The sequence below is a fragment of the Scatophagus argus genome, chromosome 8 (genome assembly GCF_020382885.2).
Source record: "Scatophagus argus isolate fScaArg1 chromosome 8, fScaArg1.pri, whole genome shotgun sequence".
NCBI lineage: Eukaryota > Metazoa > Chordata > Actinopteri > Scatophagidae > Scatophagus > Scatophagus argus.
Window position 1 is genome coordinate 15,212,566 of NC_058500.1, and position 15,024 is coordinate 15,227,589.

The following is a 15,024-nucleotide window of genomic DNA, read 5'->3' on the forward strand; positions in this document are numbered from 1 at the left end:
GATGTGACACGAAAAACAAAAAGCTCTGAAACCACAAACTGTGACTTAAAAACGGTTTTCGAATTCACATACAGTGTATCCGGAAAGTATTCACACCGCTTCGCTTTTTGCACATTTTGTCATGTTAGAGTCTCATTCCAAAATGGACTAAATTCATTTTTTTCCCCTCAAAATTCTAGACAAAATACCCCATAACGACAAAGTGAAACAAGTTTGCTTGAATTGTCTGCAAATTTATTAAAAATAAAAAAAACAAAAATATAACATGTACATAAGTATTCACACCCTGTGATCAGTACTTTGTTGAAACCCCTTTGGCAGCAATTACAGCCTCAGATCTTTCTGAGTATGATCCTATAAGCTTGGCACACTTATTTTTGGGGAGTTTCTCCCACTCTTCAATGCAGAACCTCTCAAGCTTCATCAGGTTGGATGGGGAGCGTCGCTGCAAAGCCATTTTCAGATCTCTCCAGAGATGCTCAATAGGGTTCAAGTCTGGGCTCTGGCTGGGCCACTCGAGGACATTCACAGAGTTGTGTCGAAGCCACTCCTTTGTGATGTTGGCTGTATGCTTAGGGTCGTTGTCCTGTGGGAAGATTAACTTTCGCCCCAGTCTGAGGTCCAGTGCACTCTGGAGCAGGTTGTCATTCACAGTAGGAATGGTATTGGCCAGGTGATGAGCGGTGCCTGGTTTCCTCCAGACATGACGCTTGTCATTCATGCCAAAGAGTTCAATCTTCGTTTCATCAGACCAGAGAATTTTGCTTCTTGTCGTCTGCGAGTCCTTCAGGTGCCTTTTGGCAAACTCCAGGCAGTCTTTCATATGCATTTATTTGAAACCATAGAATTGGATTTTATTTATTTATTTATTTCAAATGGTGAAAATTTACAGCACTCATGTTACTGGATGTATAAGGCTTAAACAAGAAAAAATCTCCATTAATTTTATTATTGTCAAATTCCATTTATTAATTAAAAAAAAAAAGAAATAAAAAAAGCTACAAAATGTTATTGGACACGGACATGTAATGAAGACACTCCCGGACCTGAATACAGGAACACAAACACTTTCACACAAACTGAGAGATTAAAAATGAACCCAAAAACCACACTCACTTCTGGGCAATTCCAGTTCTTGTCTGTGCACTTTTCTTTTTCTTTAATGCTATGCTATGGATGGAAACACAAGTTAGCTTTACTCAGTTATGATTTTATAGTATTTAGCTGAGCCTGCTTCAAAAAATATAAATAACTAAGGAAAAAGTAAAGACTATTTGTACTGATGTAAAACACTAACTGAATTCAAGTAATGTAAAATATGAACATGGAAATCTCAATCATACTAATATGAATGTTTGTTTTGTAATAGTAGCATCCTGAAGTATTTTGTGTCCTGCTGATTTAAAATAAACACAACAGAGACTCTACTTCAGATAAACCAAATTTATTACACTTCTGTACACATTTGGCTGAAATTCAGACTGTAATCAGCAGGTTACAGAGTGGACCAATCACTGAAACTACAGTGGCTAAGAAGCATTACATTACACCTCTTGATTCTTTACTCCCTCAAACAACCTTATTCATCCATACAAATTCACTCAATTCAAATAACTCAACAATATGGATTTTACAGCATACTGCAATGTTATTGTCTCATCGTTCAACACATTTAACATTAACTCAGTCAACATAACTAAAGATACTTTGAAGGTTTCACGCAGAAATGTGCAGTGCCCCTCTACCTTTACTGTGTTCCTAATGAAGGCCATGTGATGAAGGTGGGAATGGCACGAGAGCTGATCTCCTTTCTTCTCACTCATGGACTCTTCTTGTTAGCTGGAGACAGAGTGAGTAATTCAATAAGTCAAGTATTCATTTATAACTTTCCTTTTCAATCATGGGGCAATTTTTTTTAAACCTTCCCCCATCCACCTCCACACTGAGAAGAAAAGAAGTGATACAGGTTCAGCAACTTCCATCTGTGGCAGCCCTCGTTGTCTTGCTGCAGCTTAATTACAAAATATTGGTGCCGTTTTCTGTAAAGATTACTCACTGTAGGAGGCCCTACATAATTTGGACCGGAGGGTTTGTCATGGAAAATAATACAATGCAACTGGGCTTTCTGTATTAGATTTCCGCTTTTAGCCTCCTTGACATTTCAAGCTGCATGAACTAATACATCTGTTATTTGTTGATCATTTGATTATTAACATACTTCACAAACCAAATCAGCTGCCCTGCTGGAGACACAGATACAGCTCAGCAGACAGCCTGGGTTTTTTTCTTGCCTGCCTCGCACAAACACACTCGCAAAGATGCACAATTCAGCCCTCAGTGAGAAAGGGGAAAAAAAAACCAAAAACATTTATCTTCTCCTCCTTTGAGCATATGAGCACTCTGACACCGGCATGGAACAAAGCCCGTCATCACATTCTAATCTCGAATTTCAGGGCTTTTATTTCACCCAAATGCCACCCTGCTGGCCTTGTGAATTATTGACAGACTGACACCAATGCGAAAGGACACATAAAAGAGGCTAAAAGCTCCAGCCCTGGAAGAGCTTGTCCTCTCCTATTGCCATCAACAGGGAGACAAACTCTGCTAATGCTTCTCTGGAAGCTCACGGTAGCTTTGAGACTGAAGTATCAACATATGATTCCTGACCTACACCTGCACTATACAGGGGAGACAATCTGTGCTGCACGGTCTCTTTGGTCTGTATAAGAGCCTTAGAACAACTACAAGGGCAGCAGGGCAAAGCTGTGAATTATCTGATCAAATAATGAAAATTAAAAGCAGTAAGTCACATATGAGTAGTACTGCATAAAGCCTTTTTAAGTCATCCTGATTTGACTACTGTCCATCATTTCTCTTTTCAAAGAAACGTCACAGCACGGTGCTTGTCTCGGCATGCAGTCATTTAGTTTGCATGATGAAAAGTAAATTGAGGTAAGCTGTGTGTCAACTAGACACTCCAATATTTGTTAGTTTTGAGTTTTCTCACGCCTACACCAGCTCCTTATTTTGCTCAAGATGTAACAGAAGCAAGTGGAAACAGACAGTGAATTGGATGGATTTAAAACATAAAAAACAGTATGAGTGCAAGCAAGAGAGGAAGAGAATGAAACAAAGCCGTCAGCAGAGATGAGGAGATGGTGAGAAGCTGTGTCTGCAGAGTTATTTTGTGCTTTCTACTGTGTCTACTGTCTAATCAACCTCGCTCTCATTGCTGGCACCCTCAGGTCGTCTCAGTTTGTCCGCCTGTTCGTTAATCTGTCCATCTCCACCTCGCCGATCCTCTGTCTGCATGCTTAGACCATCCTCCTCCTCCTCCTCCTCCTCCTCCTCCTCCTCGAGGCCGACATCATCCTCCTTTTTCTCCTCTTCCCCCTGCACCTCCATACGGACCTGGTCCTTCAGGTCCAGGGGCAGCGTCGCGCCGAGGCCCACAGGGCTGATGTCTCCATTGATACCATGAGCTCCATCAGGCCCCCCCAGTGCATTCTGGGAGTTGTGGTGTCCATTTTTAACAGGGGAAGAGTTAGCTGACTCATTACTGACAGGGGAGATGTCGCTGCTGCTGTTGACGGATGGCGAGCCGGGTGCTGAAGGCGGCTTCAAGGGAATCTGCCACGAGGGGATCTTAGGAATAGCGGGAGTGGATGGGAATTGTTTCCTGTGTGGGGAGGTGGGGTGGAGAATGGGGCACACAAGAGAGAGAAAATGAGGCCTGATCACAGTCTCATCAAATATGATCAAAATATATGAAAAGAGCTTTCCTACAATGTAATCAGACATAATTGGCCATACTGGAACGACTATATACAGCTTTCTATGTCAGGTGTCGAATGAAAACAAATCCTCAGCACTAGTTTATATTTTAGCATGCAGCCGCACACAAAGCACCCTATGTAATTCTGGCAATTACAACAGAGAAAATGCCTTTTCCCCAAACAGCCAGATGTTCATCACACCTGGTAAAGAAGCTCTAAGATTTTTTTTTTAATTACATCCACTGCAGCTTTTAAGATCAAAAAGACAATGTTGAATCATAATGGCATCAGCACTTCCTGGTGCTTTAAAAAAAAAAAAATGTTCGGAGATGATTTGGATCATTTTGACAGGAACAACACATTTAGAGACAGATGGTGATACTGAGCCTTTATTTTATGATTCAAGCCTTTGCCAGAAAACTCATTGTGGGAGTCAGGATGAAGTCAAGAAAGCAAATGACAAAGGGATTATTACTGATTAGAATGTACGATGGGAACAAAACATGCTCAACTAGACAGTTCTGAGGCAATTTTCGTCCTTGCTCGGTTTTCTGATGTACACTCTTACTTCAGGCTTCATTATAGACACTGATAGATAATCATGCATGCTAATGGGCCTGACAGAGCTGGGCTGTGCCTGACTAGATTGAGGAACAAAGCTGGAAAGAATAAGGGGACATCAAGCTGTATCTGACAGCAGTATTAACATGTGGTAGATCAGATTTTTACCCTGAACAAAAACAAAATGATTGACAAAGCATGTATACTTGATCAGGGCGCAGCTGATTGATTTAAATAAATAATTTCTATGGTTATATTTGTGTATTTTGCAATTACGAAAGTGTGGTTATGAAAAAAAGCTTTAAAACACAGAAGAACAGCTGATGGCTGGAGTATGCAAATTGCCTGAGGTAAGATGTGATATGAAAGAAACGGGACGATGAGAATTATAACGTCGATTGCCTGTGGGGTTACAGCTTTTTCCCAGAAATCTCAACCACACCTCTTCCTGAGTAGATGGGAGTTTACTCAGTTACGCTCATGGCTGTAAACTTGAGAGACTTGAAAAAGTTGCCGTTCATGAGAACAGAGCCAAACTGCTCTCGATGAGTCGCTGCTGTCGCTTGGTCAGATAGAGCTAAAGAAGTTATGCTCAGTTCGCTGCAAGAATACATATTCATATATAAAATAACTTTGTATCCTTCTGTCTTTCTCCTGCAATGTGCTGTTTTCCTCCACCCTGCTCGACCAAGTGCACTCCACGCACAGGCTGAGCATTTTGTTGAAGTGTATGTGCATACAACAGGAAGCTCATACCATCAAGTTAAATCATCCGGTTAGCGAGGAGGGCTGGTGGTCTGCAGTTCTGTGTGAATGTACCTGTTGTTTTCACTTTGATTTACTCATTTGATTTTGTGTTTTTAACACTGGCCTGACACTCTGGGCCAATCAGCTGGCAACTGACTCTTCTCTGGCTTAAAATTTGTCAAAAATTAACTTTTATGCTCAACACGCAGAGGAAACAGATTCCTCTGCAATCCTGACGCTATGATAGCATGACTCGCTAGTTGTGTCTCAAACTATGAATACTGTTTTTATTTTGTGATATGTGCAAACCAAAATAATATATGGAGTGAGTGCAAGAGTGATTTAAAAGAGAAACATCATATTATGTAGAATGTTTTAATGTCATGTAAATGTATGATTGAGCAAACGGTGCCCAGGGACTGAAAAGCGCATGACAGTGAGCAGTCCACCCTGAACGCACGCACGCACACACGCACGCACAAACACACACACACACGGAGTCGTGTTTCCATCACTTTTGGGGACATTACACAGACTTGCATTAATTTCCTGGAGGCTTAACCACCACCTAACCATAACAATAAACATGACTTGCCTAATCCTAACCTTAACCTCAATCTAACCCTATAGAAGGAAGTCTTCACCCTAATATTTAATGATTTACGATGATGTGTGTGTTTTGTCCCCATATGTGAGGTGGGTCCTAACAATGTGACTGTAAACAGATTTTAGTCCCCATAACTACAGGAAAATGCATCCACACACACACACACACACACCTGCACTGTTTCATGTGATGAGGGTCTGGGTTCTGGGTGGGGACTTTGTTACCTGCTGAGCAGTAAGCCCTTCAAAGAGACGATCTCAGCCTTCAGCTCTCCAACTGTTTGGTTATCCAGGATGCGGCTGGTTGAAGATGATGTCTATAGGAAAACCACAAGTGAGACATACACAACAACTGTTGCGCGCGCACACACACGTTTGCATACATAGGCGATATATACCTTTCAACAGCTCCTCTATGCTCAGTCAACAATATAAAATAATAATAAAAAAAGCTTTGTTTAAGAAAAGGACATAGGCTATAAGGTAAACAGATATGGGAAATGCAAATGCTAAAAGCCACATGTTTCTGTGTAGCCAGGTCATCTGTCACCATAACAACCTCACAACTGCCTACTGCTGGTGATGACAGAAAGGAAGACAAACAATCCCACTACAGTCACCTTTACAACCTTGACTGTTCAGAAAGTCTAGTGAGTGTGAATCATTCTGTTTTTACATAATTTTCCTTACTATCTAGAAAAGATTAGACCAGTGTCCAGTGTTTTGGATAATGACTTTATCTTCAACAATGGCCACATTCATGAAGGCAGACCATAGCTTAGCAGTTTGTTTTGTTCTTTTTGTCTTTTATCAAAGGCACGTGTTATCGCACATACTGCTGTGGCATGAAATGCTACACTGTATTTGAATGGCAAATTGCAGCAAAAAATCTGTCTCTGTAGCACTTTTTTAAGAATAGGCAGTACTTTGACAGAGGGAGCTATAAATTGACAAGTTTTGATAAAGGTCTGGGGGGAAAAAAAACATCACAACGCAACAGTCAAATGTAACAAAAAAAAACTGGACTGCAGCTGCTGCAAAGACTTATTTGGTTTCCTGCAATATACATAAAAACCCTCTTGCATATCAAACGGGGATGACCTTGGGGCCCCCAGCGGGTCCCTAAGATGTGGCCTATGCCACACAGGCTGCGAGAGCAGAGAGTGTGCATTGTGGAACCTCTTGCTTTTCATTCACGTTACAGCAGCCACGCAGCCCCTCTGGGACACATGTGAACCATGCTGCTCGCTAGCAGCTTCAGCATTGCCTCAGCCAGATATTCACCTATTTTTCTGCATCTCACACAGAAAAATATTGGGAAGGACAGTATTTTTTTTTTGTGCTTGCTCACTCTCTCTCTCTTGTTCTCACTCGCTCTTTCTGTCTCTGAAAGGCAAACTCTATGTAGAAAGAGAGGACCAGCAGGAGCAACACTGCCTGTGTGGACAAGCCGCAGGAGTTCAGCAATGCAGCTGTGAGATGATTAACAAGAGAAAAAGGAAAAAAAAATCTATTTTTGGTAACTTATCTCAAATTGTTAAATGCTGTAAAGTTCTGGTCATCCGTGCTCATACACAAATGCAACCTGTGACGACATATCATGACTGGGCAATGCTTGTTTATAAAATGGCTCAAGCCAATAGGCTGGAAACCAGTCATGTACATAATTGCTCCCCATTCACGGCCCATTCCTGAATAAGAAGCATGAACATGTGGGAGAACAGGATACACTGATGAGACTAGAGGGAGGAGAGGGAGAAGACAAGGGAAAAAGTGTGATAAAAGAAAAGTAAAAACTGTAATTAAGACTCTCCTGACTCACCAGAGGAAGCTTGTTAGGAAACGTGGACCCCCTATCGAGGGGAGAGGGATAACTTGGACTCTTTTGCTTGTAATTAAATCTAAGAGAAATTAATTGAATCACATCTGAAAGGGATCAGACTCATTTACAGTGGAAGGAGGGAGGCAGAGGAGAAGTGAAGGGAGGCTGAAAAGGAGGCGAGCAGGGGAAGAAGGGTTTTTTTTTTGTTTTTTTAGCTCTTATCGACTCCTAAACCTCTCTGATAAAGAGCCGTGTTTTAGAGGTGGTGCATTGGAGGCCGGCTGAAAACACTCTTATTACAGCCGTCACCTCATTAGAACCATCTTAATCCCTCGCCTCCCCAAGGCACCCGTATAATAAGGCTGGATTCTACTTCTCTCTCATTTTACATCGAAAAAAATTAATTGCTGTATTGGCTGAGCTAAAAGACTTCCAAGGCTCAGAATTAACTTAAGAAAAATGCAAATTGCTCCAAATAACTGAAATGTGAGGTTCTCTATACACTCCTGTCACTTAACATAAGAAAAAAAATGTTTTAGAGTAGAACTGTTAACCACCAGCTACGTACATAATGTGCATTAGCTACAGAGCAGCGCCATATAATATCGCACATCAAGACAAGTCACACAACACTACCACTGACATATGTCTTATTAAGTCTGAAGAAACCTAATTAAATGTCAGGCCAGGACTGAATTTCAGCTTTGAGATACATTATGTGAGTGTGTATACATACACATTGTGTAAAAATCGTGTGTTAAGTGCACTGGCTGCCTGGGTGGAGGCTGAGTGGAGGGGGGTATCAGTGACTGGAGAGACTGAAAGAAACACCGCTGACTTTAAAAGCCCCGCCTGAAGTACTGACACATATCCAATAGACCACAAGAGTGTGTAAGATGTGATGTTTTAACAAACTGCTGATCAAAATATTTAACTTCTGCAACGACTTAGCGGCTTTGATTACAAAAGCGTCATCCTGAGTATGCTTCCAGGTCTGTGGCTTTACTGCACCACAGCAGAGTCAGTTAATGTCTGACTTTACAGTGCAGAATTTGACTTCCATGTTAATATTTTTGCAATTATTTTACCAGAAACAACAAAGATTTCGACTGAACTCTTTTTATACACATGCTTGTATCAAAATGATTTTCTACTGTATGTTTTTACTCTGTTTTCCATTATTTCCATTTCCAATTAATGCGCGCGTCTCTCTTTTCTTTCCTCTGGTGTTTGACACTCTATCATACTTCCTGGTGTACAGGTGCAGAAGTCTAAAGGCTCTGTGTGGTCTACACAGTAGAGAATATAATTCCACATTTGGCACTGGACATTGTAAAAACCTCATGCGTACCTTATCATCCATCACTGTGCTGGCTGGGTGTTTTTTTTACTGTGTAAATACAAGATAGTAAAGATTTCCTCTAACTGGTTTTAAAGCCTTGTAACTAAGGTGTCTCAGGTGGGTTGGCCTCTTTCTGCTTTTTAACTAAGTACTTGTAGGAAAAAAAAAAAAAAAAAATATATATATATATATATATATATATATATATATATATATATATATATATATGTATATATATTACAAGCAAAAAAGAAAAAAAAACTATCAACTCTAGCAGCAGCAAGTACTGCAAAGCATCTGGCTAAATGAAGATAAATGTCTGTGGACCATTAGCAACAAGATAAGATCTTTAACAAGCCTTGTTTAAGAGTGTCTGAAGGCAAATTAATTCACAGTTACTCTGCCGGCAGACAGTGTGTTTTCTTGTAACACATGTATATTTATGATGGAATTAGTTTCAAAAGGAAGTCCCCAGAGGAGTGTTTTTGAGTGGAAACACTGCTTCAGTGCAATTGATTTCATTCTATTTATGCACTTTCCCACTGGCAGTTTGTCTCGCGCAACCAAGAAGGCAGTTTCTAGTCTTCTATGTAGTATCCACTAATAAAGAGAACGATCAGTGAGTTGAGACAGCAGAGCAAACACAGTTAGCAGGCAGATTTGTAATGATAATAGGGCAGAAATAGACTTGCCTGCTTAACATCAAGAATGAATTATCCTAAGGCAAATCCATCTTAGAATTAGGAGATATATATGTCTTTTAAGAGTCTGAGAAAAGAGTGAAAAAGTGGGGAACTGTCTCAGGCACTGAAGTCTGGAAATGTGCAGCATCAGCGAGTACTGTGTGTGTGTGTGTGTGTGTGTGGACATGAGTCAATCTGTCTAAACTCACTTCCATAACGCGGTCCCCAGTTAAGGGACAGTAAACGCACTCCGCAATTGAGCGGTTTCCAAAATACGAGAAGTGTTTACATAGCAGCTGAGGAAACAGAAGTCTCCATGTGTTTCGGGTTAAAGGCACATTTCCGCGTTGAGAGGTATAATTGCTAAGCGTGGCGCACTTTGAGCAGCATAGTGAGGCGAACCCCGAAAGCCGCAAAACGGTGAATGATAAGTAGCTCACCAGCTCAAACATGTGTTTTTCATCAAACATCCCAAACCTGAAAACAATTTTCCAATTTCCCCCATGGCCTGAGACAACAGAGGACCTTGTGCCGACTCACAGGGAAAATTTAAGATCAACACTATAGCTATAAAGCAGAGTTTATGATTTGTTTAATGGGTGTTTTGATGTGAATTATACTTTTTATACACTACCGCTGTCCAACAAGGCACTCATAGCAAATGAAGTAGGCACTTTTTAATCCAATCTGTGATTTGGAGATGACAAATGAAAAGAAAAAAAACATCCCTTGTTCTTTTATCCTGGAGGGAACTCATTGTTTAAAGTGAGCCCTGAAGCCTGCCTGACAGAAAACCTCAGATAGTTCTGCACCAAACCAGCATGGTCTCAAATCAGATCATCGCTCCCATGTACTTACACATGCAGATTTGCTTTCGACACTGCACAGAGAGACTGTGTGGCTGAGAACTTCAAACAGTACATGAGCTATGACTCCACAGTTTTTGATGAACCTCATCCAGGGAAGAGATTCATATTTTTCTTCCTAGTTTGTGCCGAAGCAGATGTGTCCGCATATGTTTTCCTGTGATATCCAGATGCTACAGTGAAACACCCATGTGCTTAACAAGCTGTGGACATGAAACATTGTCTAAGATTGTCTCTTCCAAGGCATTTTTCTTTTTTTTCATTTTTTTTTTTTTAGAGCCCAGAGATCATAAAGCGATTTATGAGCGGTGTTATAAAAAGCAAGCAACATTTCATCCCAGCACATAAGTTTTTAGAACAATCACTCAGTCCAATTCACCCAAACACTTAGAATTCTGAGCAGATTATGAACACTGTCTATAAAAATCAAGGCGAAGAGAAATGACAATATGGTTAAAGATTATGGACCCATGATGAGATGCGCCATACTTTTTTGCGGCTTGTGTTCTGATGATATACAGTATAATAAGACTGTCTGTCTTAGGTAGTTATGACTCGGGAGAAGAGATTTTAGTACACAGAGGGTTCGCGAAAACCTTTTCTCTCTGCTCATCAATCTAGAGATTTCAACCTGTAAGTTTACATTTACTGAGCTCTTCTGTAATTTCACAGTTGCTGCCTGTCTAACTCTCCTCAAAAACATCCATCTTATTTAAGAGTCCTTAAAGGTGCAGCCTGTAACTCTGATCTTCAAACTACTGCAACAACGCAGAGATTATCATGTTGTTTCATCTCATTGTTGTCACAATAAATATATAACACAAATACATCTGAAGATAATTAACTCCGAATTAAATTACAGTGAAAGAAACTGCTTTCCAAGTATACTTATACTCAAACTGTTTGCGGTGGTAAGTGAAGTGTGCTGAGTTGCTGATGAGGTGTTAGCTACCTCTGCTGCAGCCAGTTCCTGAGAGAGCTCCTGGATTCTCTGCTGCTGCTGGATCAGGAGCTCCTGGATGGAGACCAGGGTCTGCTGCAGCTGGCTGACTGTGGAAACAAGCACAATAACAGACATTTCAGCATGCGTTAAACAAACTGAAAAAAAAAACAACTCAAAAAAACAAAACAAGGGGAAGTAAGATTTTGTGATAAGGTTGCTTTGGTGCCTCACAACTGAATATTTTCTTTCCAGAGATGATGACAGAACTGATGAGACTCAACTTGTGTCACTGATCAAAGCTGTCCTCTAAGAATTGTAATCAAAGCTAATACCCAGTAACTTTAGTCGTAGCTTTTTGGTCCAAGGCGTTGAGAGTAGAGGGTGCGGGGGGAGGAGGGGGGCCCTCATAGGATGGAGATATTAATCTCTAGTGCCTGAACTTAAATCAAATAACAGTCTCTAACCTTCCATTATCCACCCAGACACTGCCTTCTAATGCATCTTAAATCCTCAAACGATCAACAAAGGAAAAAACAAGGCTCTCATTTGGGAGGAGGCTGCCAGACAAAATGTCCCCCCTAATCCTAATAAATATTGTTCTTTTTCCATTGACTTTGAAGATTGAATTAGTTCAAGTGTTGGTGTTGGACGAGGGTGTATGATTTCAAATAACACCGGGCACAGTTTGTTGCCCCCTGCTTCCAGTCACGCGTGTATTACCAAACAATGCATTAAGTTTCCCCGAGCTGATTATATTACAGAAAACCAATAAACATTCATATAAATCATGGGCGTGTAAAGTGTTAAATCAAGCCTAATAGGATTAACATCAACAGATATTGTGGCGGTCCACTGCTGAGGTTGTCAGGCCAATGGTTAAAAGCCTTAGCAGCAGCCGGCTGGGCGGGATGTAAAGAACCCTCCACTCACGTTAACCCAAGCCGGGACAAAAGACAGAAGCCGGCTTGGAGTTTCTTTTGAAAAACAACTCAGACAAAATATTTGATCTTTCAAAGAAGCTAATATCTTGTAGTGACACCTGTGTTTAAATGGGTGGAGTTGTATCAATATGGGTGGGGTGCTGAAACGTTTGATCTTTCCATGCTTGCAGAATCCTACGGATACGAGTTTGAGCAGGATCATCGGTTGGGGCCAAAGACCTTTGTGCAAACACTTTGAGTTTGTTACTCAGTTTGTGATGCAGAGTTGGGCCAGCCTTTCCGAAAAAGGTAATAAAACTAAAATACAGGGCCATCCTCGCTTAAAAAAGGTGTTACCGTGACAGGGTGTGCACGTTAAACCGAGAACTGCCCTATTAGTCTCTGGTTCCACCTCCCCACAAAACAGCTTATCCAGATGTGTGGGTCAGTCTGCCAGTCTGTAATGCTGGGTCTCCTGAATTACCACTGGCACCGCTTTTTCACTTACTTCAGCCAAATGGTCCACTTCTTTTCATGTCTCTCCACAAAGTTGACTCCTTTTTACTGTTCAGACCTCTGACAAAAACACATAACTTCTTATCCCCAGTTATCACAGATATGAAGCCAAGAATAATGAAGTCAATGGCTTTGGCCAGGCATGAATCAGACTGAATCTGTAGCTGCTTGCGCGTGTGCGTGTGTGTGTGTGTGTGAATGAGAGGAAGAATCTGAGACAAGATGATGTGTGAGGCCTGCAGCTGCTGCAAGGAGGGTGCACATTGTGTATTCAGTAAATTATTCAGTAAATACCTCAATATAATGTACACTACATATGTCCAGGCCTGTCTCTGTCTTTAATGGCCAGCTGGTCACCAATATGGCTCTCACCGACAAAGAGTGCCCAAACAGCCGCACAATTCCATTACAGCCTGGGTGTGCTGAAGTAGTTCCAAGATCCATTCATTAATTGTCTGTGTGAAGTTGTAGGCAAATCATAATGGGAGTCAAGGCCCCAACTCTCGAGCTGGGGCTGGCGAGAGAGACTAATGTGGTCCCCATTCAAAAGGATACATCACCTCATTGCGCCCGGCACTAGAGAAATACATGAACTTTAACAAAAGGGGGTTCAAGCAATTGGCAGCAGCGAGGCAGTCGGTGGCTATTACTCAGTGCAGCGAGGAGAAAGGGAGCGAGAGGGAGAGGAAGACAAAAGGAAAGCAGAGGGAGAAAACTCTCAGTGTAATTGCAACCCCTCTCCCCAACTGTTAACTACAACAGTCATTAACTACAATAGCAGCTTGGCTACTGCAGTCATAGCAAATTAGTTCCCCACACTGGCTGAAGAAAAGACCTATGTTTTTTCTTTTCCTTCCCCCCCCCCCCACTGGAGTCTCACCTATTCGCAGCTGACACAGGAGGACTCTGACTGTCTTCACCGACAAACAAAACAGGGTTTTGAAGTTGGCAAATCTCCAAAAAGTGATAAGTAGAGCAAGAATGGGCAGTGAGACAGCCAGAGGAAATGTGTTTGCATAGTTGGGTGAAAATGACCATAAAAGAGCATATATTTGTTAATCAGATTCAGGGCGGCACACCTTGCACGCAATCTCACAGAGTTGCTGCCCTCCACCTACCTTAGCCAGCCAGAAAACAATAGTATGGGTGTGACTGGATAAAATGATAACAGCCACATTTTCATCTACACGATGCTGCTCCGTGACAGGCACTGTAAACTCAAACACTTAATTTGTTTTAATTTGGAGATGAAGGGACAATCAAACAAAGGATGCTTGTATTTAAACTGACACAGCCTTATTCATGACTCAAGTCAGAGTGCAGAGTTTTGGCTCCTCTTTGTCTGTTTACAACTCATAACTACCAGCAACCAAAGTCATGATGGTAAATCATACAGTTTTTATCAACCAAAGCCGCCAAATAAATATGGCAAAAGGGATAGCTTGATAGCACTTACTACACATTTGTTAAGCATAAAGAACTCCTGAGGCAACATTTTTACCTTTTACAAACAGGTGCACACAGCTCTCATGTACTTGATGGTGACCTTATTAAATCTAAAAGGGAATTAATTTGATGGAAAACACATTTTGATGTTATGATTCATACCTGAAATAAAAAAAAAGTTCACCTATAATGTCTGATTCAATGTCCTTTTATCTTGTACGTCTAGTTTCTTACCTTTCTGCATTAAAACAATTACACCTATGTTTTATATTTTTTTAGATTTCTACTTACATTATCACAGTAATGTCAAAACCCAGAGAAATCCATAATTGTATTCAAGGTAATGATGCAATTTTTTCACTCGCCTATATTATATATAAGTTCCAGGAAAGAGTAAGACAGCGAGGAAGGAAGTCATAGAATGTGACTAAATGTAACCAGAATCTGAAACATAATTTCGTCCTTAAACATTTTGGACTGAGTCACATCAGACATATTTTTATCAGATTTTTCATCAACAGTCGCTGAAGGATGAAGACATCTCCCATGTTCCCACGGTACTTCATAATATTGCCAAACTACTTCTCTTGTTTTAATTGTTTTGACTGGGCAACAGAAACTGTGTGTTTAACTTGGCTTAAAGCTTATTTTAGCATCTTGAAAAGTGTTCATTCATTATTGTTATTATTTAAAAGCTGTATTTTCCATTGTGCCTGTATTTCTGTCAGGTTGCCTATGTCTGATAGGGACTAGTACCTTTCAGGTGAAAACACACTCCAGTTCAACACTACCGCTA

At 40.9% G+C, this 15,024-nt stretch overlaps 1 protein-coding gene across 2 annotated transcripts in view; it reads right to left on the reverse strand.

The window, feature by feature from the left end:
- Nucleotides 1-1,428: 1,428 nt before the first annotated feature.
- Nucleotides 1,429-15,024, reverse strand: part of pex14 (peroxisomal biogenesis factor 14) — a 44,717-nt gene continuing 31,121 nt past the window's right edge. Inside the window, exons 7-10 of one of the 2 annotated variants that reach the window (XM_046395997.1) lie at nucleotides 11,356-11,453; nucleotides 5,916-6,007; nucleotides 3,220-3,679; nucleotides 1,429-1,839 (exon numbers count right to left, since the gene is read on the reverse strand). In XM_046395997.1, the coding sequence (XP_046251953.1) occupies nucleotides 1,816-1,839; nucleotides 3,220-3,679; nucleotides 5,916-6,007; nucleotides 11,356-11,453 (674 nt within the window). In that variant the 3' untranslated portion in view covers nucleotides 1,429-1,815. Of the gene's footprint in view, nucleotides 3,680-5,915; nucleotides 6,008-11,355; nucleotides 11,454-15,024 lie in introns of both variants that reach the window. The other variant, XM_046395998.1, reaches the window with a different exon arrangement.